The sequence below is a fragment of the Pteronotus mesoamericanus genome, unplaced genomic scaffold, assembly GCF_021234165.1.
Source record: "Pteronotus mesoamericanus isolate MK-2021 breed Mesoamerican mustached bat unplaced genomic scaffold, CSHL_Meso_final scaffold_827, whole genome shotgun sequence".
In the NCBI taxonomy this organism is placed as follows: domain Eukaryota; kingdom Metazoa; phylum Chordata; class Mammalia; order Chiroptera; family Mormoopidae; genus Pteronotus; species Pteronotus mesoamericanus.
In genome coordinates, this window is record NW_026555327.1 from 563,385 (window position 1) to 591,228 (window position 27,844).

The 27,844-nt window shown below is 56.0% G+C and overlaps 2 protein-coding genes across 4 annotated transcripts; one reads left to right on the forward strand and one right to left on the reverse strand.

The window, feature by feature from the left end:
• Positions 1 to 775: 775 nt before the first annotated feature.
• Positions 776 to 20,318, forward strand: NACC1 (nucleus accumbens associated 1). Of its 2 annotated transcripts, none has more exons than XM_054563522.1 (6): positions 776 to 799; positions 14,732 to 15,640; positions 15,729 to 15,902; positions 16,638 to 16,743; positions 16,839 to 16,936; positions 17,547 to 20,318. In XM_054563522.1, the coding sequence occupies exons 2-6, from the start codon at positions 14,740 to 14,742 to the stop codon at positions 17,798 to 17,800; spliced, it is 1,533 nt and encodes a 510-aa protein (XP_054419497.1). In that variant the 5' UTR covers positions 776 to 799; positions 14,732 to 14,739; the 3' UTR covers positions 17,801 to 20,318. The 2 variants fall into 2 exon arrangements, with proteins under 2 accessions (XP_054419497.1, XP_054419496.1); XM_054563521.1 differs by lacking the exon at positions 776 to 799 and adding an exon at positions 945 to 1,111.
• A 1,711-nt stretch (positions 20,319 to 22,029) lies between these two features.
• On the reverse strand, positions 22,030 to 25,035 carry STX10 (syntaxin 10). Of its 2 annotated transcripts, XM_054563586.1 has the most exons (8): positions 24,961 to 25,021; positions 24,549 to 24,718; positions 24,300 to 24,394; positions 24,161 to 24,223; positions 23,125 to 23,232; positions 22,936 to 23,042; positions 22,749 to 22,843; positions 22,030 to 22,659 (listed from the first exon to the last, which is right to left on the reverse strand). In XM_054563586.1, the coding sequence occupies exons 1-8, from the start codon at positions 24,993 to 24,995 to the stop codon at positions 22,583 to 22,585; spliced, it is 750 nt and encodes a 249-aa protein (XP_054419561.1). In that variant the 5' UTR covers positions 24,996 to 25,021; the 3' UTR covers positions 22,030 to 22,582. The 2 variants fall into 2 exon arrangements, with proteins under 2 accessions (XP_054419561.1, XP_054419560.1); XM_054563585.1 differs by having other exon boundaries at positions 24,549 to 25,035.
• Positions 25,036 to 27,844: the final 2,809 nt, after the last annotated feature.

The window sequence follows — 27,844 nt, forward strand, 5'->3', positions numbered from 1 at the left end:
TAGGAAAGAAGAGCAGCGCTGTTGTCTGGACTGTCTGAGTTCCAGTCCCAGCTCGTCTTGCTACTTGTTCTTAACCCTTTCTGTTCTTAATGTTTTCCCATTTACAAAGTGGGTAGAACTTTTAAGGTCCGTTACTGGGTTGTGATGAGAATTAAACGAGTTAGTGAAGGTAAAATGCTTATAATGTAATCTGGCATAGCATGTTAACTTTTATTGTGGCTTCTTTTTTTATTTTTTAGGTTTTACTTACTTTTAGAGAGAGGAGAAAGGAGGGAGAGGGAAGCATCAATGTGTGGTTGCCTCTTGCGCGCCCTCTACTGGGAATCTGGCTCGCAACCCAGGCACGTGCGCAGACTGGGAATTGAACCAGTGACCCTTTGGTTAAGGGGCTGGAACTCAATCCGCTGAGCCGCAGCAGCCAGGGCTTAGTGTAGCTTCTTGACCCGGTGTTTGAATCCTGGCACCTGCCACCACTTCCTTACTGTGTAATCTTTAGCAGGTTTCTTCATTTCTGCGTGCTTCCCCTATTTTCTATAGTGTGTGCATAAAATAATTCCTATGTAAAAATGTTGTGACGTTTAAACGAGATCATTCACATAAAGAGCCTAAAACAGTGCCTGACACAATAACAGCAGACAATATTGTTTGTGTTTTACAGGAAACTGAAGTTCCAAAAGGCTGAGCGACTCGCGTGAGGTCGCGGGAATAGAAGGCGGCTGGGTCGGGATTCGAACTCTCAACAGACACGAGGTACTGCAAGACTCCGAGGGGCTGAAGCAGGAGGCGGAGACGAGAAGGGGTACGTTCGGTGCTTGACTGGCCTCGCCTAGGGGGCGGGACGGAGGGTGGTGTGTGGGCAGGGCCACTGCCGTTCTTCCCCAGCCCCGCGACGGCGGCGGCGCGGCCTGCGCTGGCTCGGCGCTCGGCTGGGGCGGCCTGGCCCACAATGAATGGCCGCCGCGGCTGCCGCTGCTGCTGAGGCGGAGGCCGCGGAGGCCGCGGAGGCGGAGGCCGAGGCCCCGGCGCAGGGGGGCGCGCCCCGGGCCCAGGCCCGGCCCCAGCCGCCGCTGCGGAGCACGCCTGAAGCCCCCGGAACGCGGCCACGGCTCAGGTGAGGCGGCCCGCCCCAGGCCCGGTTCTGGCCTCCTCTCGCCGGGGCGGCCCGAGGGCATCCGAGGTCCGGCTAAGGACTGAAGGGGGAGAGCTTGGAGGGGCCCCCTCCGAGGAAGGAGGAACCAGGTCCACAGCCTGCACTGTGGCTGAGCCGAAGAGTGAAGGGAGGCCTGGCCCCCGCCAGCGGCCCTGAGTGTCCAGCCCCCGGCCGGGCCGCAGGGCTTGGGAAACGGCGGGATCCGGCCCGGACCTCCTCCCCTCATTCCCAGAGTGGGGGCGGGGCGAAGCCGGGACGGGGCAGGTGCCGGGAGGCCTTGGAAGTTCGAGGGCCCGAGGGATAAAGTGAGGAGGCCCCCGGGGAGCCTGGAGGGGGAGGGGAAGGAGGAGTCGGGCTTTGGGCCGGCAGAGTGCGGGGAGGAGGGGGAGGGCGGTGCGGCCGGAGGGAAATGGCCCGGAGGGGGTCGGGGCGGGGCCGGCCTTGCAGGTATAGTTGCTGGTGGAGGTGGGTGGGTCAGGTTACAGGCTTGGGGGCGGTTGAGGAGAAGCCCAGGAAGTGGGGCAGGGTGGGTGTGGGCGGAGTTAGTTCGGAATGGGGGGTTGGGGGAGCGGGCGAATAGAAGGTCCCAGAGATGTTTGCAGGGGTCAGCCGAGGTTAGGGTTGGAGAGATGTTGAGGGGGAAAGGCCAGATACTGGGGCGATCAGGTAAGTTGAGGGACTACTGTGGGAGCTTTGGGAGTGGGGGGAGGTGGAGCTTTTGAGCAAGGCTAATGGGAATATGAAGGCAAGTCCTGAGAAACTAGCGTTGATCAAAAGTCACGTGCTAAGATGCCCCCCCCCCTTTCCTGGCCAGATGTTAGGTCTGGGACAAACCTGGGTTTTTTTTTCTTTCTCATACCTAATTCCCGTAAGGCTCTGGGTCTCCGACCTACCCTTTGGGCAAGCCTCTGCTGGCTGTTAAAGGCTCTGGCCTGCTGGGTGGGTGTTTGTGTGGGCAGCTTGGGAACACCTAGCTCCGGCATCTTGTTTACCATGGGGGTGGCTTCGCACACCCCCACCCCATATATCTGTAGAGAGGCAGCCCAGCTGCCCTTACCGGACTGTCTAAGGATCCTAGAATCTTTCCTCACTTACTTTGATTGGAGCCTGAGGTTTAAACCTAGGGAATGAGCCCTCACAGTCACCATCTTATACCATGGCTTCCCAGGCACCAGTTTCCTGGAGGTGAACTGGGAGGTGAGTATATAAAGTTTTGTTTATTGTGTTTTGGAGGCTTATGATGGGGTAACAGGCAGATTCCTAAAAAGGGGGTCAAGTCAGGCACCTACACCCTGGCCCAGGCCCTTGGGGCTACTGGCCCTGGGGCTCTGCTTTAGGATGCTGTCCTGGGCGAGGCCTGTGCTGAGTTTGATGGTGGGTCATTGATTGCTCACCACCACTAGGCCCGTTTAGGCCTTCTTCCCGGTACAGACGATGGGGCTTGGGGCGGCTTGTCCCAGGTCACATGACTAGACACTGGCAGACTGGGATTAACTGACCCTCAGCCCAAACCCACAGCCCCCTGAGCTGGCCTTTGAGGGTCATGACTGGAGGAGCTCCCCAGTCTTCCAGATTCCTTGGGAGGAACTCTTGTCTCTTGCCATCCCAAGAGATGGGCCAGTGCCTTTTTGGACAGACTTCTTGGTGTCCCAAGGGGTTGGAAAAGTGAAAGCATCACTTTCAGATTCCTGGTGATACCGCATCCCCCATTCCCCTTCTGGGAGCCAAGAGGTCAAAGGTGACAACTGTGGTCTTGCGGGGGAGTCATGAGAATGGGGCTGGGCTCAGGAGCTGAGTTTTCCTTTGCTCGCCTGGTTTGTCTTTTTCCCACGTTGGTCCATGGTCAGACCACCCCAGGTTTTGTACCTTTTCTTTGAGCTAATTGCAAGGCTGTTACCACTGTGTCCCAGGAACGTTGACTTGGGAGCCTAGTACCCGAGGCGGGAGCCACAGAATGCTGGGCAGAGTGGTATCAGCCAGATTGGGATTTGATGCTGGGTAGTCACTCTCATTCCCTGCCTTCTGCCAATCTCTCCATAATTCCTAGAACTGCCCTCTGCTTGGGCCCTGGCCGCCTCTCCTCTCTGGCTGGCTTTCTGGTTCTGGGAGGGGTGGGAACTGGGCCAGCAGCCCTGTGTAAAGAGACCTGCCTGGTTGGGCTGAGGCTGGGGCCTCCTGGGCCCCCGCAGGGCTCTGGGCTGGGTACTGAGGACAGAGGTGGCTACCTCCATTCACACAGCTGGAGCGGGGCAGAGACTGGTGACAGTTGGCTGCGGTGTATGGATGGCAAAGAAGAAGAGGGTGGGCTGAACCTGCGCCCGGAGCTGTGGAATGCACATTTAGTAACCAGCTGCTTTCCTGTGAGGACCTAAGGTGCCAGAGCAGGCCATAATCAGCAGGGGGTTGGTGGTGGAATACAACAAGTAAAGGGACCCTTGGGACAGTTTTATTTCCCTGAGGTGCTGACCCCCTGCCGGGGTGCTCGGGGCTGGGGGAGCAGCCCTGAATAACAGATCCTAGAGCTGCTCTCAGCCACTTTTATTCTAGTGAAGGTGACCAGCCACAGACAGACAAGTGATCAGGATCACTTCTGCTGTTCCTACGTTCCCAAACTTAGTGAGACAAGAGAAGGATAGCGAGTGCTAGAGGGAGAGCTTTGGACAGGACGCTCAGGGAAGGGTTTTGGGAGATCTGAGCCTTGAATAATAAGAAATCATCAGCCTGTGAGGGGGCTGGGGCAGGGAGGGGCAAATGTTCTAGGCAGACGGGACAGCCCATTGAGAGCCTTTATTGAGCATGTGCCAGGCTCCTGCCAAGTGCTCTAAATAAATTGTCTGAATTGTCTTTATGAGGGAACGAGCAAGGAGTGACCCTGATGTGCAGACAAATCCTTAGTGCTGTTTACAGAAAGGAAGCGCCCAGCCTCAGAGTCTCCCCGACACCTCAGATGCAAGCCCAGACCCCTCGGCCTGCATCCCGGGCCTGTTACAGTCTGGCACCCCGACCAGGCATTGGGGAGCCCCAGTAGGTTCTCAAGCAGGACTGTGAAGAGGTGAGAGCTTTGGCTGACCTTGCAGGATCTGTTGTTGGGGTCAACGGGGAGGACTGGAGGTTGGTCTGCTGCGGTCTGACGGGGAGTTCATCAGTGCCATGGTGCCAAAGCTCCTGATGGAGGAGGTGGCCTGCCATCTCGGGGCGGGGTGACTGCGTTTGGGGCAGTGGTGAACCGCCCGGGCTTGAAGACACAGAGGTGGTGATCATACTGGCCGCCGCTCCTGTCAGGTCCGCCCTCACCCTCGTTACCCCGGGTCACTTTCCTGAGTGCCTGGCCTCTCTGAGGACTTTTGCACATTTTGAACTCATTTGCGCCCATGCCTCCCATGAGCACGCGGGCCCACCTCTCTGCCTCGGATCCTGGGTCCCTGTGCCTGAGAATGCCATCCCTCCATCTCCCCCTGGAGAGCCCTTTGAACCAGAGGCCATGAGATGGGACTGGGCAGATGGCTGCCTTGCATCCAGTGTCTGGTTGTAGTTCTGTGCCATCTCTCCCCTGCTGCCTCCTTAGTGAAGGTCTCAGCATCCTTAGAGACTAGCAGGGCGTGTGAGGACCATGACTCTGTTTCATGATGTAAACGCTGGCTGGACTAGGATGAGGTAACACACTGTAGTGGAGAGAGTCAAATTCCCCGCTCACACCACCCTACACCGCACTGCTTGGCCCTGCGACCCTTGAGCAAAGGTCTTGACATCGGCACCTGTTTGCTCATCTGATAAGTGAGGACAAGCAGGTATACCTGTTTCCTCAGTGTTTCTCCACCAGGGGCAGTTCTGCCCCCTCAGGGGATGCTTGGGAATGTCACTGCGGGTCTGGCAGTGCTACTGGCCTCTAGAGGGTGCAGAGGCTGCTGCTCAACATCACATAATGTGCGGGGCAGCCCCCACCACAGAGAACGATTGTCCCCAAGGGTAGCAGTGGGGTGGCAGCCACCAGTGAGGGTTACACAAGAAGTTAGTGTCTGGGTATGACCAGGTGGTGCCATGAAGGCCGGGGAGGGGGTGGGGGCGCCCCCTGTAAGTACTGCCTGTTAGGAGTCACATAAGGTTTGGGAGATGGTGAGGGGTGTACGACGCCTCCGTTGCTGTCACGCAGTTTGCAGTTCAGCGAGGGCTAGGGAGATGGACAGAAGAGGACACAACTAATATTAACAGCTGACATGACTGGCCACCGACTGCATGGTGGGTTACTTGGTGGTTTAATCTCTGAAGCAGCCTTGTCAGGCTGCCGCTGCTGCTGCTGGCCCCTTTTGTAGCTGGGAAGACTGATGGTGGGACAAGCACTATGAGAGATAAATGTTCCTGGGAGCAAGGAGGAACGGAAGTGTAATCCTAAGCAGGAAGCTTTGTAAGGGACATTTGAGCCTTAAAATAATAAGATTCCAGTTCTTAGGCCCTGCCAAGCTGTGTGTGATGTCCAGGTGCATTTCAGCAAGCCCCATCCCAGTAACCACCCACCTTCAGCCCCTCCAGACTCCTTCGTGTTACCCGTAGCATTGACACTTCAGGGTTTTTGCACGGCTGCTGCCCATGTGCCCTTTGTGTGTGACTACACAGAAGGAGCAGGATGTATCTCAGAAAGGAGGGCTTGTGGTCAGAGTGGAAAGGGGGCTGAGCTGCTGCTGGGTTCTCCCAGAGCTGCTGCAGGTGGAAGGGCTGCTAGGAGAGAGTGGGAGGTTGGAGAGGCAGCAGGCTAGACTGCTCGTCCCCGGAGGTGGCAGTGAAGGAAGGAAGAGTGGAGAAGAGCAGGGGGAGGCTGGGTGAAGGCAGGTGGCCTCCCATGGCGGGGGGGGGGGGGGCAGAAAGAACAGCACCCTGCCTGATCCTCTGAGGGCACCCTAGACCCTGGATGGGGGCCTCCAGGTGGGCAGTAGATCCAGTTTCTGCAGAGGACATGCCCAGCAAGGATAAAGAGCCCGGCTCTGGCCTTGGCCTGCCCTGGCTTCCCTTCCCCCACTCTGGCTTATCCGAGCCCCAGTTCTCCCATCTCTGAAATCTGGTCTAGTCACAGCAGCTGCCTGCTGTGGAGAACGACAACACCGTGCTAAGGACGCGCTCAGCAGGGGCCGCCTGGCCAGCCGCAGTCAGGAAGTCTAATTCTTGGACAGGAGTCGGGTGGCCTGAGTGTGATTCTGGCCCTCGATCTCATCTTTATGTGGTGTAAAGACTTGTTTCCTCCCCAAAATTGAAGCACCCCCTCTGAGCCCTCACTGGGCACTGGTGCAAAGTAGGGACCATGTGAATGCTGGCTACTAGTGTGAATCCCATCCCCCACTATGGATTTACTGGCTGCTTTTCAGGGGAAAGTGAATTAAATGTGCCCATACTTTAAAAAATACAGTTGCCAACAATAGGATCTGTACAACCAGAGCATTTTGGGCTTCACTAGCAAAGGTTTGCTTGAGCTGTCTCATTCAGCCCCTACAGAGGGTCCCAATGGCTCTGGGTTCCCCCGCTGCCTGTGGCAGGATCTGGCCACCTCTTGCTGAGCTGCATAAAGGATTGTGGGGGCTTTCCAGAGGCCTTAGGTCTTTTTTGCCCTCGGAGTTGGTTTCCCTTAACTTGTTTACATGTCAATGGGCGATCACAGCTTCCCTGGAAAGTCAGCCAGAATATCCGGGCCTTTGACAGTCCCCTGATAAGGCACACATCAGTACCCCCAGCCTGTGCTGGCTGGGGGATTCGGGGCTCCCTTCCCAAAGAGCTGGCAGTCAGTTTCCACTTCAGGAATTGCTGGCTATGCATGTTGTTCCGTTTCAAGCCCGCCGTACCCCAGCCTTACCCATCCCGTAGTCTCATTTGCCAGCCGAGTGAGCACTTGTTCACATTCAGTTACATTGAGCCCCAAATGGGACCCTCACTGCTGGCCACCCACCTGGTGCAGCCCTCAGAAGAGGGTGCATGTCTGCACAGCACCCTCTACGCTGGCCCCAGCAGCTCCAACTGAGCTGCACCAGGCACCCCTGCCCAGCCTCAGAGACCCCATTTGAGTCCTACTCCTGCTTTAGGCTCATTAACGCAGGACAAGGAAGGGAGTGAGGTTGGAAGTAATCCTTTGGGCCGGGACACAGCAGTGTGAAACAGGCCAGCGCCCTGCCCCAGCAGAGCTGACCCAAAGCCAAGGACACATCTCGTTTGCTAGGTGGTGGGAAGTGCCAAGGAGGAAAAGCCACATGGGAGAAGCTACCAAAGGAATCATGGTTGGGAGGGGCTCTGTCTTTGGAAATTCAAGATTAGTGATCGGGGGTATGAAGAGCTGTGGCCATTTGGGGACAGCCTTCTAGAAGGCTCAAGAGCAGGCAGGGCCCCAGTAAGCATTGTAGGGGCCCTACTGGGGTTACGTGAGGCCCAGATGGTGAAAACTGGTTTTGAAGGAGTTCAGGGTGAATCTAACGGTCTTGGCCTGAGTGGGGAAGTTTCTGGTGAGAGCTACAGCCAGAGCAGGCTTGGGAGGTTAGGAGCGTAGTTGTAGGCACATTGAGTTGGCATGAGGCATGTGCCAATCTGGCCCCCACGGGGAGGTCCAGGCCAGGGGCTGCATGGCGGAGCGGTGGGTGAGTAGATGGCGTTTTGTGCCTCTCAGTCAGCTCAGGCCACCCTAACAAAACACCGCAGGCGGGGAGGCTTAAACAACAGAAAGCTATTTTCTCATAGTTTTGGGGCCTGGGGGTCCAAGATGCCAGTGCAGTCGGGTTCTGGTGTGCTCACGTGGCTTTTCCTCCATGCGTGCTGGGAGAGAGAAATACCTCTTTCTCTTGTATGAATACAGGTCCTATTGGATTAGGGTCCAATTTCTTTTATCTTATTTAACCTAAATTTTCTACAGACCCTGTTTCCAAATACAGGCACATTGGAGGTTAGGGAGAGGGGACACCAACCAGTTCCATCCACAGCAGGGGACTGAGCCCAGTGCCAGCCTTTGCCCTCAGTTTCTGGAAGGACCACGCCTACTTCTCCCTTAAAGCTCCATGTGCCTTCCCTGTGCCCTGAGGGTAAAACCCCAGCCCAATGCTGCCTCATTAGATGGCCACTCCCTGGCCCCCAGATCTCAGCTCTTCTGGGCAAGATGAGAGTCCCCTGCATGCAGCACATTGTGTGATTCTGAATGACCATGTCCCTTGCCTCCTCAGGCTCCAGGACACTTCCTGGCCCAGGCAGACGCTTGGCAAATATTTGTTGAGTGACTGTTGGGTCATGGAAACCGTGTGCTCTGGCGTCACATCTCACTGGGAGATCTACCTGCTCAGGTGCAGACCGGGACTGGCAGGCGCGGGAGGGCCCTGTTGGCTCTGTGTAGGGCTGGGGGCTGCCGCTCCCCTTCAGGGGAGTTTAGTGTTTTGGCCTGAGTGGAGAACTTTCTGGTGAGAGCTACGGCCAGAGCAAGCTCGGGAGGATGGGAGCTTGGGTGTCGTAGGCACATTGAATAGGCAGTTAAGCTGTATGCAAACCTGGCCCCCACGGGGAGGCCCAGGCCGGGGGGGACTGCCTGGCGGAGCTGTGGGTGAGTAGATGGTGTTTTGCGCCTGTCTCAGTCAGCTCAGGCCGCCCTAACAAAACACCGCAGGCGGGGAGGCTTAAACAACACTTTCTCACTGTTCTGGGGCCTGGGAGTCCAAGATGCCAGCGCAGGCAGGTTCTGGTTGGGTCCTGGTACGCTCACGTGGCCTTTCCTCCGTGTGTGCTTTTGGGGAGAGAAATGTCCTTGGTGCTGCTGTGTGTCCACCCCCTTCTCTGCTATTTTAACACATGCCACGTTGTGAGGAGGGAGGATTCAAATACAGTTTTCTGTGCTTGGGGAGTTTATAGCCTAGTGGGATTTCATATTCTCTGAGGTGAGCATAGGAGCTTAGGGGTGGCAAGTCCAGAAGAGGGGTGTCCTCCCCGGGACTGCTCAGAGCAGGGGGTGTAGCTGAGGTGGAGGAGGAAGTGGAGGCAGTGGGAGGAGAAGGGCACTCCAGGCAGGTTGCACAGCTTGGCCACAGACCTGGCCAGTGGGCCCAAGGCCTGGGATAGGTGGGGATAAGAACTCAGCTTGGGGGGGACAAAATTCTTGGGTGGTTTGGAGACCATGGCCCCTGGCTCCATCCCACCACTTTCCGGCAAGCAGGTGACCTGGGTCCCGCGCCAGCTGCTTTAGACACATTTCTTCTGGGAGCCCATGAGGGCTCTGTGGACCTTCCCTCATAGGGCTAGCGTGGGTGAAGGGCTGTGCGCAGGGACACACGCAGGTGATAGTTCCTTCTGAGCGCTCCAGACTGGATTGGGAAGGGAGCCCCGGGTAGGTCTCTAGGGTTCCCTGTGGCCCCCGAGCCCTTTAAGGGACCCCCCCCACCACACACACACACAGCCTGTTCTTTGCAGGGCGCAGCAAGGCCACACCGGGTCTCTGCAGCTTATAGACCTGCCATCCCACTGTGAGCCCTATGTACTGATAAGTTGAGCCATTTGTACTAATTGTCATCCCGTGCCCCCTCCCCCAATTGCCCTGGGTGCTACACTCTGAGGCTCAAATGTTGGAAGCTCCCTCCCTGCATCTCTGTCAGTGCTTCTGTGGCTGGACGGCTCCAGTTCCCAGGGAGGGGTCTGGGCAGTGCTGGGCTGTGGTCTTCACCCAGGAAGGGGCTGGTCCTAGCTCTTACCTCAGAGGGTAGCCCTGGGAGACTGCTGGCAGTGGTGCCTGGCACACCGACTGCAGTTGGGGGGGGGGGTCCCTCGGATTGCCTGCTGTGGCCCCAGAAGCCTCCGCCTCCCCACGCCCTTGGCCTTTTCTTCCCCTGGGCATGATCCCTGCCCACTGCCCTGTCCCAAACTGGACTCATCTGTTCCTGCCTTGGTGGTGTGTGTCCACCTCCCTCTCTGCTATTAACACTTTTTTTTTTAATTTATTTTTTAAAAGATTTATTTATTTTTAGGGAGGGGGAAATGCAGGGAGAGGAACATCAATGTGTGAGAGATATTGATTGGTTGCCTCTCACACTCCCCCAACTGGACTGGGGACGCAGCCCGCAACCCGGGCATGTGCCCTGACTAGGAATCAAACTGGCAACCCTTTGGTGTGCAGGCTGGCACTCAGTCCCCGGAGCCACACCAGCCGGGGCTATTTAACACATTTGCAGATATTTATTGAACCTCTGCCTCTGTTCTGAGTTGCTTGTCATGAATAGATCTGGCCAAATTGCCTGCCCTCATGGATGGACGGTCTCCTTAGAGGAGAAACTGTTCATAGAGCTCTTAGAACGCTGTCCGCCCAGTTCCAGGGCGCCGGGTGAGAGCACGGGTGGCCTCCTGTCCAGGGGCAGTGACTGTTGCAGTGTAAAACAAGAGAGCCCCTGTGTCCCCCACCCCACGAAGAAACAGCTTGTCTTACAGCGTCTCCCTGTACCAGGGAATGTTCCTTCCTCTCTCTTCCCTCCCTGCTGCTGCCCCCTCAGTATATTGTCCTGTGTTCTGGTCCCCACACTGCTGCTGGGAGCAAGTCTCTTGCTCCGAGCTTCCCATTAATCACTCTCAAAAGTATTTGTCCTCACCAGGCCAAGGCCCTACCTGTCCCACACCCCAGCAGCCCTGTCCCCCTGTGCTGCCCTCCAGCCACACCGGCCTCCTTCCTGCCCAAGACTGTTGGTGGCTCTTTGTATGTCATCCCGCCACCCCTTTGCCTTGCCTCCAAGGTTGGTTGCTAGATGACATTCAGCCCGACTGTAATTAAATTTCTCCCTGTGTCTCTAGACAGAGAGCTCTGTGAGAACCGTCAGGGCTGTCTGCCCGGCACCGTGCAGGCCACCGGGGTAGGTTGGATGCATGCATCGCCATTTTGCAGATGAACCCCCTGAGGCACGGAGAGGCGAGGAGCTGGCTAGAGGTCACACAGCTAGAGAAGTGGCATGGTGACACCAGAACCCAGGTCTGGGGCCTTTGCCTCCATGGTATGCCTGTTCTGCCTTGGTCCCCCGTCTTGGGGTGTGAACCTTCTCTGAACACCCTCCGGAGGTTAGGGGCCACCTTGGCCCTGGTCACTTCGGCCCCAGTATCCAGAGCAGTTTCCATCTGGCAGCCTGAGGAGGTAGGTTAAAGCTGCCAGGCCCCTGAATGGGTCTCTCTGGGCTCTGTCCTTTGCCTCAGTTTTCCCTTCCTCCTCACACGCAGGGCCAGCTACTGGCCCCTCCAGCACTGAGTATGAGCTCCTGGGAGGTACGTGTTTCCTCCTGATGGCATTTCTTGTCTCCACCTCCGTCCTCTGATCGCCTTACATGATTTTGATGATGACAACCAGGAGGACACAGCTGAGGGAAATGACAGTTTTCAGTGCCCAGGCAGAACCTGGTTTGAATTTTTTCCCCTACTGCTTACTCACAGATGACTTTGGGGCAGTCCTTAACTTCCACATGGCCTCAGTGTTCCCAGCTTAGAACTGGGAGTAGAAACTCTGCCCTGGAGGTTTACTAAGAGGATTCAGGGAGCTCATGCAGGTTGCCTGTCAGCTCCTCCTTTAGGAGGCTGCATGCTCGGAGGGCAGGACCTGCATCTCCCTTTGGCTCTGCCAGATGGAGCAGCTCAGTGAGTCCAGAGTGAGTTTATAGAACCAGGTTGGTCTTATCAGCTATTTCCAAGTGAAGAAGTAGAGATTTGGAGCTTATGATCCAGGAATGAGTCAGTTCTGGAGCCAGTACTCATGCTGGCCCCAAAGTGCTCCTCTAAGCCCATAGACCTGTGGCTTCTTCTGTTCTCCAGGCAGCCCTTTCAGAATGAACCCAGTGTTACCAGGGAGCACCCAGGTCTCCACTGTGTCCCAGTGCTCAGTCCATGGAGGCAGGTCATCATGGACTCGCTAATGAAAGCTAACTGGGGATGAGGGAATAAATGCTAGCTGGGTTCTCTAGTTGGTTCCTGCCCCAGGGCCTTTGCATGAACTCTTTTTCTTTCATTTCTCCTCATCCTTCTCAGCAGCCTAACTCTCGGTTCAGGCCTGTCTTCTCACCCCTACTCTGTTTATTCAGGAATGCTACCTTTTCCACCCTATTGAATTTCAGGGGACATTCTTTTACCCCTGGGGGCACTTGTAAAGCCACACCATCCTTCAGAGGCCTTTTATGATTGCCCCCACAGTATGGGACAAGCCTTTCCCACCCGACCCACCCAGTTCTCCTGGGGTGGAGTATGCACTGATAGAATAGGCTGTGATGCAGAGCGCATGCATTTAAGAGGTCCCTGTTCCCCACAATAGGGGCCTCCCTGCAGGTCAGGATAGGGGTTGGCCTCTGAGCAGCAACTTCAAATTTGCATTTCTTTACCTCACATCCTCAATACTTGAGGGCTACTTTGCATAAATTAAATGTGTGGTGTGATTTTACACATTTTAAGATACTTATTTTTGCAAAAAGGCAACACATTCATCAGGTTCAAAATTCAGAAGACCTGCAGAATGTACCTGTCAGGTGTCATCCCCAGTTCTGCCCAGAAGAAACTTTATGATTTCAGCTTTATTGACATGCACATACCATGCACTTCACCCAACTAAAGTATACAAGCCAGTGGTTTTTAGCATAGTCAGAGAAACCCTGTAAATTTGGTTCCTGGACTCCATTCCACTTGGGATAGAAGGGTTGGGCTCCCCTACACCAGCAAACAATTCTCAGGTATCAAAAAAGTGTCGAAGAATTCAACTCATTTCTGGCACTACCTGGGGACTGCATCAGAGTCCTGAGGTTTCAGACTCAGTCCTGCCAGACCGCCCCTCCATCACACTGTGGACACCCGTCGCAAGCCCAGGCTACCTGAACTTGTACTGACTGGCCACAGATTGGAGGTTCCAATGACCTCCTTCAACTCAGAATGCCCGTCACAGGTCCAGGGTGTCACCTGTGCATCTAACTGACTAAGTCAGAGGTTCCTATACACTTCTCTTTGGGTTCCATTAATATGCTAGAGCTGTTCAAAGAACTCAGAGAAACATGTCACTTAGCTAGATCACTGGTTTATTATAAAAAGACACAACTCAGTAACAACCAGGTGGAAGAGCTGCACAGGGCCAGGCCAGGTGAGTGGGAAGCGGCCCCAAGCTTCCAAGCCCTCTCCTGGCAAGCCACTCCCCCACATCTCCATGTTTCTCCTGGAAGCTCTCCAAAAGCCATCCTCTTGAGTTGTTGTGGAGGCTTCTTTACATAGACTGACTGATGAAAGCGCTTGCTGTTAGCGATTGATTCCATCTATAGCCCTTCTACCCCTTGCAGGGCGGGGAGGGGGGGTGCTGAAAGTTCCAGTTCCACTCCTCTGATCACATGGTTGGGTTCTTTAGCAACCAGCTCCCATCCTTAGGTGTTTCCAAAAGTGTCCTCCTTAAACAACAAAAGATTGTTTTCACTCTCAGCACTTAGGAAATTCCAAGCATACCTACATATGTGACCCAGGAATTATGCATAAAGACCCAAGATATGAGATAGATGTTTTGGTCATTGAATGACCAAATATCTTATACATATCACAGTATGGCACCCTGCCTCCCTTTGCTCGCTCCTTCCCCAAATTTCCCATTCCCCCAGCCTCTAGAAATCACTAATCTGCTCTCAGTCTGTATGGATTTGCCTGTTGTGGGCATTTCATATAAATACGATCATATGTGCTCCTTTCGTCTGGCTTCTTGCATTTAGTAATAATGTCAAGGTTCCCATACGTTGTGGTGTGTACTGGTTCATTCCTTTTTATGGCTGAATAATATTCCACTGTATGGAGAGACAATGTTGTTTTGTGATCCACTCACTGCTTGATGGACATTTGGGTTGTATCTACCTGTTGGCAGTTGTGGATTGTGCTGTAGTGAATATTCACATACAGATTTTTCTGTGCATATATGTTTTCATTTCTCTTGGGTACAATTGTGAGGAATGGAATTGCTGATCCATATGGCAACTGCATGCTTAATCCACATGAGGACCCGCCAGATGGTTTTCCACAGGAGCCGCACCATTTTGCATTCCCAGCAGCAGTGTAGGAGGGTTCCAGTTTCTCATCCTTGCCAGCACTTCTTATCTGTCTTTTTTTTCTTCTAGCCATCCCAGTGGGTATGAAACAGTGTCTTTCTGTGGTTTGTACTTGCATTTCCCTGGTGACTAGTGGTGTTGTCATGCAACTTCAGGATTCCTTAAGTGGTCATTTAGTCACTCAACAAACGGTGGTTGAGGGTCATGTGCTCAGCACTGTGGATGCTCTGGGAGGTGCCATGCCAGTGTCCTTCAGAGTTACGCTATGCATGCAACACTGGTAATGCTGTATGTGCACAGGGCATTCACTGTGTGAACTCATCTCATATTTAAGCACTTACGTGTAAATTTGCCTTTCCTCCCTGTCTTCAAGGGACAGCATGCAGCTACCCTGGCCTGTAGCTGGTGGGGCTGATTTGACAATCTGTCCTAAAGGAATGGAAGGAGTGGGAGATTCTCAGTGCCCCAGCAAATCCACGGTGTGGCTGAGAGCAGGGCTGAGCATGCCACCTGACCCCATCCCTGTGGTTTTCTTCCCCTGTCCCCTGCACAGCTGCCACCATGGCCCAGACCCTGCAGATGGAGATCCCGAACTTTGGCAACAGCATATTGGAGTGCCTGAATGAGCAGCGGCTGCAGGGCCTGTACTGTGATGTGTCTGTGGTGGTCAAGGGCCATGCCTTCAAGGCCCACCGGGCTGTACTGGCTGCCAGCAGCTCCTACTTCCGGGACCTGTTCAACAGCAGCCGGAGCGCGGTGGTCGAGCTGCCGGCAGCCGTGCAGCCCCAGTCCTTCCAGCAGATCCTCAGCTTCTGCTACACGGGCCGTCTGAGCATGAACATGGGGGACCAGTTCCTGCTCATGTACACAGCTGGCTTCCTGCAGATCCAGGAGATCATGGAAAAGGGCACCGAGTTCTTCCTCAAGGTGAGCTCCCCCAGCTGTGACTCCCAGGGCCTACATGCCGAGGAGGCTCCATCTTCTGAGCCCCAGAGCCCCGTGGCTCAGACATCAAGCTGGACGGCCTGCAGTACCCCGTTGCCCCTTGTGTCACGCGTCAAGACAGAGCAGCAGGAGTCGGACTCCGTGCAGTGCACGCCCGTGGCCAAGCGGCTGTGGGACAGCAGCCAGAAGGAGGCCGGGGTTGGCGGCAGCAGTGGTGGCAATGGCAGCCGCAAGATGGCCAGGTTCTCCACATTGGACCTGGCCACCAACCGGCCGCCCCAGCAGGCCCTGGCGGCGGCGGCGGCAGCAGCAGCAACAGGGGGTGTGGTGAGTGGGCCCAGTGTGTCTGAGCGGACCAGCCCAGGCACCTCAAGCGCCTATACCAGTGACAGCCCTGGCTCCTACCACAATGAAGAGGACGAGGAGGAAGACGCGGGCGAGGAGGGCACAGATGAGCAGTACCGGCAGATTTGCAACATGTACACCATGTATAGCATGATGAATGTTGGCCAGAGCGGTGAGGCTCCCTTCGCACCCCTCCTCCATCGCCACCCCCGCCCCTTGCCACCCCCATCCCCAACACATACCACTCTCTTCCCCCGCAGCTGAGAAGGTAGAGGCCCTCCCTGAGCAGGTAACCCCTGAGTCCCGGAATCGCATCCGGGTGCGGCAAGATTTGGCGTCTCTCCCGGCTGAGCTCATTAACCAGATCGGTAACCGCTGCCACCCCAAGCTGTACGATGAGGGCGACCCCTCTGAGAAGCTAGAGCTGGTGACGGGTAGGTTGGCTTCACTTGCTCCTCAAATCCTCCTCTCCCTCCACCCTGGGCCACTGTGCCCCCGGGGCTCACGGCCTATAGCACAGCCCCTGGCTTTGTCCTGAGGCAGCCAGTACACATCAAAGACTGGCCTCTAGGTTTTTGTTCCGGAGGCAGGTATAAGCATTGCGGGGGCATCATGGCTACAGGGAGTAGATGAGTGGTGTCTTGGGGGTGTGAGGGTTAACTATGTTACAGTTAAGGATTTGGCCCTTGGTCCTAGCCTGTGTTGCTCAGTAGGAGCATAGTACCATAAACCAAAAGGTCACGGGTTCAGTTCCTGGTCAGGGCACATGCCTGGGTTGTGGGTTCAATCCCAAGTAAGGGTACAAGAGGGAACCAATCAATGTTTCTTTCACATCTGTGTTTCTCTCCCTCTTCCCCCCTCCCTCCCCGCCTCTCTGAATCAGTAAGCATGTCCTCAGGTGAGGATTGGAAACAAAATTTTGGCCCTTGGAGTCAGGGTGCCTGAGTGCAAGTCGGCTGCCAGTTCTTTCTAACTCCTAGCTGGCTGTGCTGTCAAAAGCTACATGTGTACTAGGTGGGCCCAGCATGGTGTAGGTGCCCCGTAGACAGTGGCCCCAGCATCTCTGTCCCTTCCCGAGTGCTGAGGAGGCCGCCCAGGGGCAGGTTGTCAGGGAGGGTCTTGGGGGCTCTGAGGAGTGGGCCTAGCCACCCTCCATCTTCTCCCTCCAGGCACCAACGTGTACATCACAAGGGCACAGCTCATGAACTGCCACGTCAGCGCAGGCACGCGGCACAAGGTCCTGCTGCGGCGCCTCCTGGCCTCCTTCTTTGACCGGTGAGGCCCTTGCCAGAGCCCGGGGAGTAGGGGAGCTGCCCCATGGCCCCCACCAACACAAGGGGCCTGACTCCCCTCCCCCATGATCTCCGCAGGAACACACTGGCCAACAGCTGTGGCACCGGCATCCGCTCTTCCACCAATGACCCCAGACGCAAACCGCTGGACAGTCGCGTCCTCCACGCTGTCAAGTGTGAGTGTCCAGCCTTCTGGAGGAGGGATGGGGCAGGCCTGGGGTGAGCAGATGGTCCTTTTCTCTGGCGTTGGCCCTGGTATGTGAGTTTGGTGTTTAGGATTCTGAGGTTCAATCTAGGCACGTAGGGAAGAAGGCTATGGCTGGTAAGAGATTTCTTCCTGGTGTGGGGAGTGGGGCAGGGAATTGAAGGGAAGCTTCTATCACATGAGAGGGGGGCAGGGGGTTCTTCAAACTCAAGGTGGTCATGGAAGTTACGCAGCAGCCAGGCTCCAGGCAGTTGTCAAGCAGGAACTCTTTAAGTTTGCACGTGGAATCTCCTAACTCCTAAATTCTGGCAAATGATTCCCATTTTTCAAGAGCACTGGGCCACCCCGTCAAGCCCACATATCCCAGACACATGGCAGAATGCATTCAGGTGTGGAGCCAGCTAATGTGGCTCAGCCTGCTGTCAGTGAGACCCCTCCGTTCTCCCACCTCCCACAGGGTTTCCAGGGTGTGCTGTGGCGGGCGGGGTTGAGGGAGTCAGGGAAGGCATGGCCAGGTGGCTGTTGGTGGGATTGGGAAGCCAGGCCATACCAGGCCTGAGCCGTCCCCTCTCCCCGCACAGACTACTGCCAGAACTTTGCCCCAAACTTCAAGGAGAGCGAGATGAACGCCATCGCGGCTGACATGTGCACCAATGCCCGCCGCGTTGTGCGGAAGAGCTGGATTCCCAAGGGGAAGCCACCTGAGGGTGACACCTACACCACCTTCATCGGTGACACGGGCAAGCTGGAGCCGGACATGATGGGCGTGGAGCACAGCTTCGAAACGGCCAGCCACGATGGCGAGGCGGGCCCCTCGGCCGAGGCCCTCCAGTAACCCTCGCCAGGCCCTCCACAAGGCCGCCACACTCCCCCTCCTGTCACCCCCACCTGCCATCTTGGTCACGAGCTACTGTTTGTCCCTCCCCAGGACCCACGGGGTGTGCTGCATGCTCTCGGCCCCTCGGCCCCCCGTCCCTCCCCGCCCCCAGTCCGCGTGGGCTGGGAGAGGATGGCAGTGGTGCGAGCTCTGCGTGGCCTTCTCTCTCTCTCTCTCTCGCACACACTCGTGCACAGTTGGGGAGCACTCGCTCCCCCTCTCCTAACCCCTAGCAGTTGTTTCCCGTTCCACTCAACCAGGCCAGGCAGGGGAGGGGCCGGTCTGGGGGCAGTCCTGCTCCACCCATCACTGCAGCCCCTTGGGACTTGCAGAGGGGCCTGGGGGTGCTCAGGACCCCTTCTGCCACCACCTCCCAGTGCTTCCACGTTTCCGAAAGCGCCTTCCTATCTCCCTCGTCTGTCCCTGCACCTGGGGCTGGGTTAGGCGAGGCTGTGGGGACTGCCCTTGTGACAGCTGAGGAAAACAGGCTCAGAGAAATCCCAGGACTGATCTAAGGTGACAGGCGGCGGTGGGCTCAGTGCCCTTCCCCCCCCCACCCTGTGCTCAGCCTCTCTTGCCCCCATCAGTCCCCTGGGGCCTGAGGGGGCAAGTCCTGAGCGAGGAGTGCAGAGTCTCTGACAAAAGGACGAGAGGTTCCCGGGGCTCACAGGTGCGTGTGCGTGTGTGTGTGTGTGTGTAGAGGTTTTGCTTTTAAACAAATGAAGATACGAGAGGCAGTGGGACCAGGGTCGGAACCAGGGGAGCAGGCTGGCGGGCTGCTGCCCTTCCCTCCCTTCCCCACCCCATCCCACGGCAGGGCTCCCAGCCCCCATCCCCTGTACATACTTTTTAAAACATTTTTTTAGCTAATGAAATACTGAAGTATAAGATTCCTTTTATTTTTCAAACCAACGGGACTGTGTCTGATGTCCCCTTTGGTCCCTGGGGGCCGTGGAAGGCAGGATGGGGCGGGGGGTGAGGGCAGGCTGAATGTGTTGCGTGCATGTGGAGCGTGGGTGCACGTTTCTGAGGTGGGACCCCAGGCCCAGCCACCGCTGGGGCTCCATTGGGTCTGGCCAGCTCCCCCACAGGGCTGCCTTTGAAGGGTACCCCGGTCTTGGCCTGTTGGCGGAGCGCAGTTCTGGGGACGGGGCAGGACCCACTCATTGTGAGCATTTTGCTGAATTTTCTTTCTAACCATTCCTCTTTCTAGCCTCACCCAGTGCGAATGTTTTGATTTTTTTTGAGTTGTATATGTGAACCAGAGGGTTCTTGTTTATTTTTACTCCCCATCCGCCCGTGCTGGGTGTCATTTGACAATTTTTGTCTCCAGTCCTTTTCCTCACCGCCTCACCTCTCGTCTCTTCCCCAAGTCTGACAGCCTGTTGCTTCCCGAGGCAGGGGGTTGCCAGAGGTGGGTGGGGGCCACCCCAGTCGACCCCTGGAATCTGACTTCGAGGCCTCCCCTCACCCAGCAGTCCCCACCAGCCTATGGGAAAGGGGTCCTTCCAGCATCTGATTGTTCTGGTGGAGGGGTGTCCAGTCTGGCTGGCACCCTTCTTTCTGGTCCGACTGTGTGTGTGGGGGGGACATGTATGGGAGGGAGTCGACACCCCAAGCTAAAGCACAAGCACCTTAGTCGCACCTCCCTGCCCTTCATTCTGGCCTTGACACCCTACCCCAGCGTCATCCCAAAGCACAATATCCTGGTCACTTGGTAGGCCCCCGGGGCCACAGAAGGGAGGGCTGGGGCTTCAGCCAGCCCCCAAAAGGAAGCAGGAGTCCCCAGTTTCTCCCCCATCCAGGCCTTAGCTGGGGGCCAGCTCCTGGGACTGGTGTTCTCTCCCCACCCTTTTTTCTGGGTAGGCCCTTGCCCAGCCCCTCCCTGCCTTGTCCTCAGGCAGGGCTTGCCCCTGTCCTTCCTCCACACCCCTGCATCACTGGGTTGGGTGGCAGAGCCCCCTTGTTTCAGGGACCCCAGGAGGTTCCTCTGGCTCCAGGGATTGTGTGTTGGTCCGGGGGTGTGGGGGGAGGGGCTGGGCAGGGGTGCAGGGGAGGAACTTCCTCACCAGGAGAGCCAAAGACAGGGTCGTGCCTTACCCCAAGAGCCACCCCTGTGCCCATCCACCCTGCCCTCCAGGGCGGCCTGCTGCTTTTCCTCCTTCCCCCTGCCCTGCCCTGCTCTGAGCTGCATGCCCCCACCCCTGCCCCCTCCCGGGGCAGCCAGGAAGGAGCAGGGATGGAGAATCACTGACCAACGCAAAAAAGACTGGAGGCCCCCCTCCCCTGGCTGCCCCCTCGTTCCCGGAGGACAGGCCACCTGCCGAGTCCACGTGGAGTGCCAACACCCGCCCTGCTCTGGGCCGAGTCCCCCCCCCCCCCCACCCCGGCCTGTAAGTGAGATTGCACATTAACTACTGTAAGGAGAGGAGCGCACTGGGAAATGTGAACATGAGAACATCAGTGACACTGATGAGGAGAATAAACTAAACGCCTTTGTAACAGCCCTGCTGCATGCTGCTCACTGGGAAGGGGGATGCTCACTGCACACCAGGGTCTCCCATTCTGCAGAGTGATGCCCTGTTCCCCGCCACCCCACTCCTGCCGTGTGTCCAGGGCTTCCTATTGACAAATGCAGCAAGGCCATGGCTCAGGATGCAGTGGAGAGTTCCCACACCAAATGTCATGTCAGAACCTTGATGTGAAGGGAGGGGCTGTGTTTTCAAATTGGGACAGACAGACCCAGGCTGCCAACAGATTACATTTCTTTTTCAGGCTACCCAATATATAGATCCCCAACACCGTCCCCAGGCTGCTCCTGCACACGTGACCCCTAAATCCCGCATGGGCATCCTGTGGGAACTCCAAAGCTGGAAGGGCAGCAACTCTGCCACATGGGCCACATGACTCGCTGGCTGCCCTGTGGTCTGACAAGCCCTCATCCCAGAACACATCCTGAACACATCCCTCGCGCTATCCCCAGCCAACACTCGGTTTCAAAGAGTTGAGATGGCAAGTCTAGCTATAGGGTCCTGAGGATATGAAAGGACGAAGGTTCTATGGAGCTAGAGAGAGGGAGGTGCCTTAGGGTCCCACTGAGTCACAGCTGCTTGAAGCAGCTGGGAAGGTTATTTAGTATCTGAGGGATCCCATCAAGTCAACAAAAGACCTTTCGTGGGAGTGAACAGGGAGGCTACATCTCTGCTCAGACCAGGGCCTCTGGCCCAGTGATAACAAGGGGAGCTCCAGGTGTCCATAAAAATGACTTTTGAATAATAACAGTTGAAGTTGACCCTTGAACGACATGGGTTACCTGTGCAGTCAAAAACTGTACAACTTGACTCCCCCAAAATAGTCTGTTGACCAGGAGACTTACTGATGATATAGTGAATGAGCATATATTTTGTATAGGTATCATACACTACTTTTACAATAGGTTACAGGAAAGATTAAATGAGTATACATTTACAATATTTATTTTTAAAATTGGCATATAAATGGACCACAGTTCAAACCTGTGGTGTTCAAAGGTCAGCTGTTTTACACCTCACAGGGTGACTTCAATGTTTCGGTAAGACCAGCCCCTTTGAAGTCCTGAAGTCCAGCTTCAGCTGCCAGAAAGGGGTTTTGAGGGCCAATAGCAATGCCAGCAGAAATCCAGAAGTGGCTCTGTCCCACTGGACTCCCAGAGCACAACTTTTAGCCCCAGGAAGACTTAGAACTAAGTATAGAATGGATCAAGAGGACCCAAACCATGGTATAAAAAAAGGATTCTGTACATTTTTAAAGATTTTGACAAATTGGCCTGATGGAGTAACATCCTTGTAACACAACACGGTCTAACGTGTATGCAAATGAGTGAGACGCGTGGTCCCCATGCCTGATTACCTAAGGTGGGGCATGGAAACACCTAATGACAATCTAAGGGTCACAGTTCTCACAAGTTTCCCCGGCTTACAGAAATCATTTCGTACTCAGGAAGGTTCTATAGCAAAGCCCTTAGATTCACAAAGGCTGCCTTGTTAGAGTGATGCACTCAACACAGAGAACAAGAAACAGGGTGTGCAGTGGAGCCCAGCGTTACCCAGAGGCCCCTCAGAAGTGCCCACTCAGCTCCATGGCTAAGGCATTTACCTACCTTGGGTACAAAACGGGCAAAATATGTTCCCATTGAGTTCCAAAAGCTCAAGAAAGATTCACGGTTTGAAATTTTCAAATGTAATCAAATTATCCATCATGAAAACCAAGAAATAAACCAGAACAGTCTTTTCTGCCCCCAATACTGACCACTGAAATCTATAACATGAACACACATGTACACACATACACACACACACCCCACCCGGGCTATAATGCATACAAACTGGCTTAGAATTAAAGAGTTCCCATTCAGGAGGCAGCCACAAGTTCGAGTCAACATACCATATAATATGTATAAAAAAGGCTGGAATTTTATTTCCAAGGTGGCACATGTAGAAGGCACGGGGGCAAATGAATGGCTTTGGGGCACTGAAAATAGAAATGGAGCAAGGAGTTCTGTGGTCCTCCTACCTCCACCAATCCTTAAGCGCACTTGAAAGAGGACCCATGGCAGAGGCTCTGACCCAGGGCACCGAGGGTCCCACTGGCTTTAGGTAAGAGGCTTGGGACAGCTCCCCCAGTGTGACCCCCTTCTCCTAGGGGGCAGGGCCGTACCAGCTCCCCCAGCTTGTGAGATCAGCCCCCTGGAGATAGCCAGGGTCAGAGAGAGAAGAGCAGGATGAGAACCAGGAGAAGCACTCCCAACAGCACCACAATTGCATACCACTGTCGGCGGTCTGGGGGTGAAAGGGGCAGGAGTCATGAGGGTGGCAGCACCACCCTGTGCCCCCCCAGCCTCCCAAACTGCCTCCCCCAAGGGACTCACCACTTGTCATGTGGGATACTTTGGCTATCTTCCTGAGGACCCCATCCATCCGTGACTGGGTGTGGTCCATTTCATGAGCAAAGGCATCCAGCATGCTGCCAAGACCAGGATGGTTTTAGCCCTTGAAGGGTTTCCCCAGTGCAGGCAGCCTCAGGTTCACCGCCCACCCTGGGGGTCCTGGCCTCACACGCCCTGTTCATCCAGCTCCTCTCCAACGCGGCTGGACATGTGTTTCAGAACCTGGATGCTCCCAGACACCATTTCCAGCTGTTGGTCCTGTTGGTCCATGATCAGCTGCAGATCGGAAAAGCTGTCATCAGGAAGCCCTAAGTTGTCCACGGGCTTCCAGCCCATGGCTCCAACTACCCACACAAACCTGCTGCGTAGCCTGCTGCTCCTCAAGGTAGCGGGAGGTGGCTGAGACCATGCTGGCATCTAGCAGGTCACTGGATGACTTCTGGGTGGCTGGCTTGCCTGTTAGCATCTGGAGGAGCACAGATCACAGGTTCAGGGATGGATGCCCACTCACCATAGAGCCAGATACATGCAAACTTAGACAGTGGTTACTCAGTAAGGCAGTCTCTGAAATGGGATGGCCTGGCTTCCCAAGACCCACTTACTAGCAAGGTGACTGACCCCAAGGCCATGTCACTTGACCTCCCTGTGCATCGGTTTCCTATCTGTAAAATGGGGAGAACTGTAATTCCTGTTTCCTTATGTTGGAATTAATCCATGGAGAACACATATTATGACATAAACAGATGTCTGTAAGAATTTGTACTTTAATCCCCAAGGCAGCACACCAGAAATGCATGTGGGCACTGCTAGAGGACTCCAGGTCGGTGTGGGCCTCAGGTCCCCTACCATCCCAGACCCCATGTAGGTTTATGAATGGGATGGGGAGAGGTTGGTGGTTTCACAACATGCAAAGAATGGACATGCAACACAAAGGGGAAAGTGTACAGACAGGCACACGAAAGGCATGAGCTGGCACACACAAGGCAAGCATACCCAAAGAGGAAAAGGGTGTATATGCCCAAGGAAGGCAGGATATACTCAGAAGCCAAGTTCACATACTCAGGTCAAGTGCATACACAGAGCAAAAAGGTAGGCATATATTATGGAAACGATAACACACAGAACAAAGAAATGGATAAGTATACAGACACCACCCACCCACCCTGAGAAACCGGTACAGACTTCCAGGAGAAAGGAGTATACATTCCGTGAGGGCTCAGGTGGACACACCTAGAAAGCAGGCAGGTGGAGAGCCAAGAGAACTGCACACAGAAAGGATGGATGTTGCACATAAGGGACAGATGTACACTTCCCAGGGAAACAGGCAAACACACACAGGGAGGAGAGGGACACCACAAAAGATCTGGTGAGAACGCTGGGCCAGGATGCCTTACCTCTCTATTATTTCTCTCCATGAAGGCTACCGCTGCTGGACTGACCATATGGTCCTTCATTTCCTGAGGGTGAGGGCAGCATCAGAGAGTAAAGACACTCCCACCTCCCCATCCTCACCCCATCATAACCTTATCTCACCTGGACTGCCTCCCTCATCCGCTCCACGAACACCTTTCTCTCCTGCAGGTCCCCAGCTGGGAGCTTGAATTTGCCTGGGTTGGCTTCCACTATGCGTAAGCCGCGAGTCGAGAGTCAAGGGCTGAGCCAAATACAACCTCCTCTTCCTCCTCAAAGGCCTCAACGCCTCCCTGGTATCCAGTCTCCCAGCTCCCCCTGCCACTGCAAATGGGCTCTTCCAGGGCACCCTCCAACCCCCACTCAGGATATCGATGGTCTCCTCCAGGTCCTCGAGGTCCCACTCGATGCTACGCAGGCCATTCCGCAGCTCATTGGTCGTCCAGTCCAGCTCCTCGCGTCCGACCGCTGCGCCCTCTTGCAGGAGCTCGCACCAGCGCTGGTACAGCCCGCGGGCTGTGTTTACCGCCTTCTGCACCTCGCTGCAGGCAGGGGCACAGCGGGCGCGGCTGGGAGCAGGCGGGTCTCCCGCCCTTTGCTGCGCCCCCAAATGAGGGGGGTGCGGTTCAGGGGACCTCCACATCCCCCTGCGTACCTCTTTCACTCGGCCACCGGGCGATCCCGACCCGCGCACCCCCGGACCGGTTGGCACGCTGCGGCCCGCATCCGGGCACTGGCTGGCAGGGGCCCGGGCACCCTCTGCCCTCCCCCATCAGTCACTCACCCTCGGACTACAAAAAACGGGTCTTCGAGAGACATGTCACCGCCCCCCCGTCGGAGGTTAAGCCCCCTCCCCTCTCGTCCTTGCTAGCAGGTTTCCTCCCAGCCGTAGAGAGCGGGCCTCCACCCCCGCCCCCGCCCCCGCCACGTGACCCGTGCTACCAGAGAGAGCCCGGAGAGGAAGAAAGATCTCGGAGGCCGGAAGTGCGAGACTCCCGCGTCCTCCCGTGGCCATCTTGGTTGTGGGCAGAGACCGCTTCCCGAGCGCGTGCCCTGCTCTTTCGCATTCGCGTATCCCGCCGCCCGCAGCCTTGCGCTAGTTCTGTCTGGCCCGGTTCGAGTTACAAGCCGGAACCTCTGGGTTCGAGACCCAGCCCCTCGAATTGTCACGGCGCAACTTCAGTTCCTTTCTGCGCAATGTAAATAATAATAACTTCCCTGAAATCAGACGAGGTTATGGCTGGAGAAGGGGCTCATTCGATTCGTAGATCCTCCTAACGGACTCCCTGGGCCTGCACCCGGATCCTGTCCTGGGAGATCTTGCCAGCTCAGGGTCGGCAGTTAGAGGTTTGGGAAGGGCTGGGGAAAGAGGTGGTCGTCCCACGTTCCCGCCGGCGGGATGAGGCGCGGGCATTCTGTGTGTAGTTCTGCTGAACTCCCCTCCTCGTTTTTCCTACGGAGGAGGGGCACATCGAGGTCATCCTGGGGCGAGATGGCCGTTAGTAGGCGCCCCAGAGATGCTCCTGGGGGATGGGATCTTACTGGATGCGAGCCTGGGGGTCGCGGGAGGAAGGGTGTGGTGGTGGCTCTGAGAATTGTCTCGAGGAGTCATTCCGCGTGGTGGGTCTCTGGGGAGCAGCCAGGAATGTTTGGGGAGAGACTCAAAGGGTCTCTGTCACACAGGAACGTTCTTTGTGAGGTCTTCGGGAAAGCACTTTGTGGGGGTGGGGGTGGAGGGCGGTGTAAGGAAGCCATAGCCTGAATGACGTTCTGATCTCCCTCTGGAGGGTGGTGGGATCTCTGAAGTCCTCGGCGGGTCGCCTCTGTGTGTGTCAGAGTCGCTGTGTGAGGTCTTGGAGATAGTACCTGGCCTGCAGATGTCATTGCAGTCTCCGTGGTGCGGGGTGAGGGTGAGGAGGTGGAAAGATGGGACATTCTCAGCCGGACACTGCAGTGTGTGGCAGGAAAGATCGCTGAATGGGGACGATTGTTGAGTGGGATCTTTCAGGGGGAATAATCGTTGAGTCCCTTTGTGCGGGGGACGGGACCTGAGCATCCTCTAAGGGTGCCTGAGAGACTTTTGGGCGGAGGAACGATAATACCTGAGAGAGGGCCTTGCAGAGAGATAACTGGGGGGACAGGGATAAAGAGGTGTTCACGGAGTCGCTCCTAGTACTGGCAAGGTCTTTGTGTAGGGTCTCTGGGAGATGGTGTCAGTGGGAATCGTGAGCTCGCTCCTGCCCGCCTACGGGGGCTTTCCCGGACGGGCATCACGCCTTCCTGGCTTCCCTGGAAGGAAGCGAAACCTTCCTCGCCGACCCCGCAAAACGCGGGTCCGGAAGCCGGGGGCTCCTGCCAGCCGCAGTTGCCCGGAAAAGGGGAAAGGGGGGGCGTGTCTGGAGGCCAAGGCCCTACCCACGCACGCACGCCCGGAAGAAGCCGGCTATTGCCCTGTATGGAGATCCCGGCCTCTGTCCTTATATGGGCATCCGGAAGCGGCTCCAGGGCCTGCCCTACGTCAGTACTTCCAAAATTAGTTCGGCTTGTAGCGCCGACCCAGAGGCGGGAAGGCTCTGCGCACCAGTCTAGTGGGTGGAGCCTCTCCTTAAAGGGCCCACGCCACGAATGAATGGAGCCATTCAAATAATTCTGCGGCTTTTTGGGGAAGGAACTGATAATAGGTTTTCTTGCAGACAGATCGCGGGGCGGAGGATGGAGCCGATGTTTTCTATCTGCTCTATCTCTGTGTTGCTCAGTTTTCAACTCCTATCCCAACCTAGCCTCTGGGGGTGCGGTGGTGGAGCGCGGTCGCTTCGTTTAAGGGGCGGAAGCCACGAGTTCACGCGGATGTCGTGCGGCCAGGTCCTCAACCTTCAGAATGCAAAGCGCTTCCGTGGAGCTTGTACAGAAGAAAACTGAGAGGATGCTTAGTGTGTGCAGAGATGGCAGCCCGGGCTGCGCTCTTGTCTGCAAATTTCCGCCGCCCATGGAGCGGGCAACTTTGCCCTGGAACCAGACGGCTTGCTCGCTTCCTTGCCGCCTACAGACAGGGGAAATGAGGGCTGGCGTACTCTAGATAGTGTAGAGCTGGAGTCCCCAGTGGCGGCCTTTCACTGCAGTCGGCCAATTTATTCGTTCAGCAAATATCGGACTATTCGGTTTGCCTCGGTTTCCCCACGTGAAGGATTCAGTTATAACAACGGTACCCTCCACGCAGTGGAGTTGAGGGATCTATGAGATGTTTATGAAAGTAAAGTCTTTAACATCGTTTGGCACGTAGTAACCGCTTAGTAAGTGTTACCATCGTTATTGGAGCAAAGGGAAACTAGCCGCCTACGACTTGCTGGGGCCTGCGAACTGTAGCATGTGGGTGGGCCCCGAGCGTCACCCTTGGCCCCGCTCCCCTGGGCCGGTGCGCGGGCGCATTGGGGGAGGAGGGAGAAGCCGAGAAAGGAGACCACCTCAAGAGCTCAGAGGGGACCGGGTAACGCTCCTCCACGTCCGGCAAAGCGGCCCTTTTGTCCGTCTGGTAAATTCCTCCCTGTCGCTTTAAGGCGTGTCTTGCCCGGACGCGGTGGAAAGCCCGACGGAGCGCTCTGATTGGGCGGGGCGTGTTCATGACGTTACTTCGGGTACAAATGGGCCCCGGTGGCGGGTGCTGGGGCAGA

Excerpts from the sequence above, each read along its gene's own strand:
- STX10 (XM_054563585.1), bottom strand. The coding sequence starts at position 24,819 with ATGTGGAGGTCCCCTGAACCGCACCCCCCTCATTTGGGGGCGCAGCAA. Across the intron at positions 24,224-24,299 it reads GGATGAGGGAGGCAGTCCAG|GAAATGAAGGACCATATGGT; the intron begins GTGAGATAAGGT and ends CCTCACCCTCAG. Across the intron at positions 22,660-22,748 it reads AGTATCCCACATGACAAGTG|ACCGCCGACAGTGGTATGCA; the intron begins GTGAGTCCCTTG and ends TTTCACCCCCAG.
- NACC1 (XM_054563522.1), top strand. The coding sequence starts at position 14,740 with ATGGCCCAGACCCTGCAGATGGAGATCCCGAACTTTGGCAACAGCATA. Across the intron at positions 15,641-15,728 it reads GATGAATGTTGGCCAGAGCG|CTGAGAAGGTAGAGGCCCTC; the intron begins GTGAGGCTCCCT and ends CTTCCCCCGCAG. Across the intron at positions 15,903-16,637 it reads GAAGCTAGAGCTGGTGACGG|GCACCAACGTGTACATCACA; the intron begins GTAGGTTGGCTT and ends TTCTCCCTCCAG.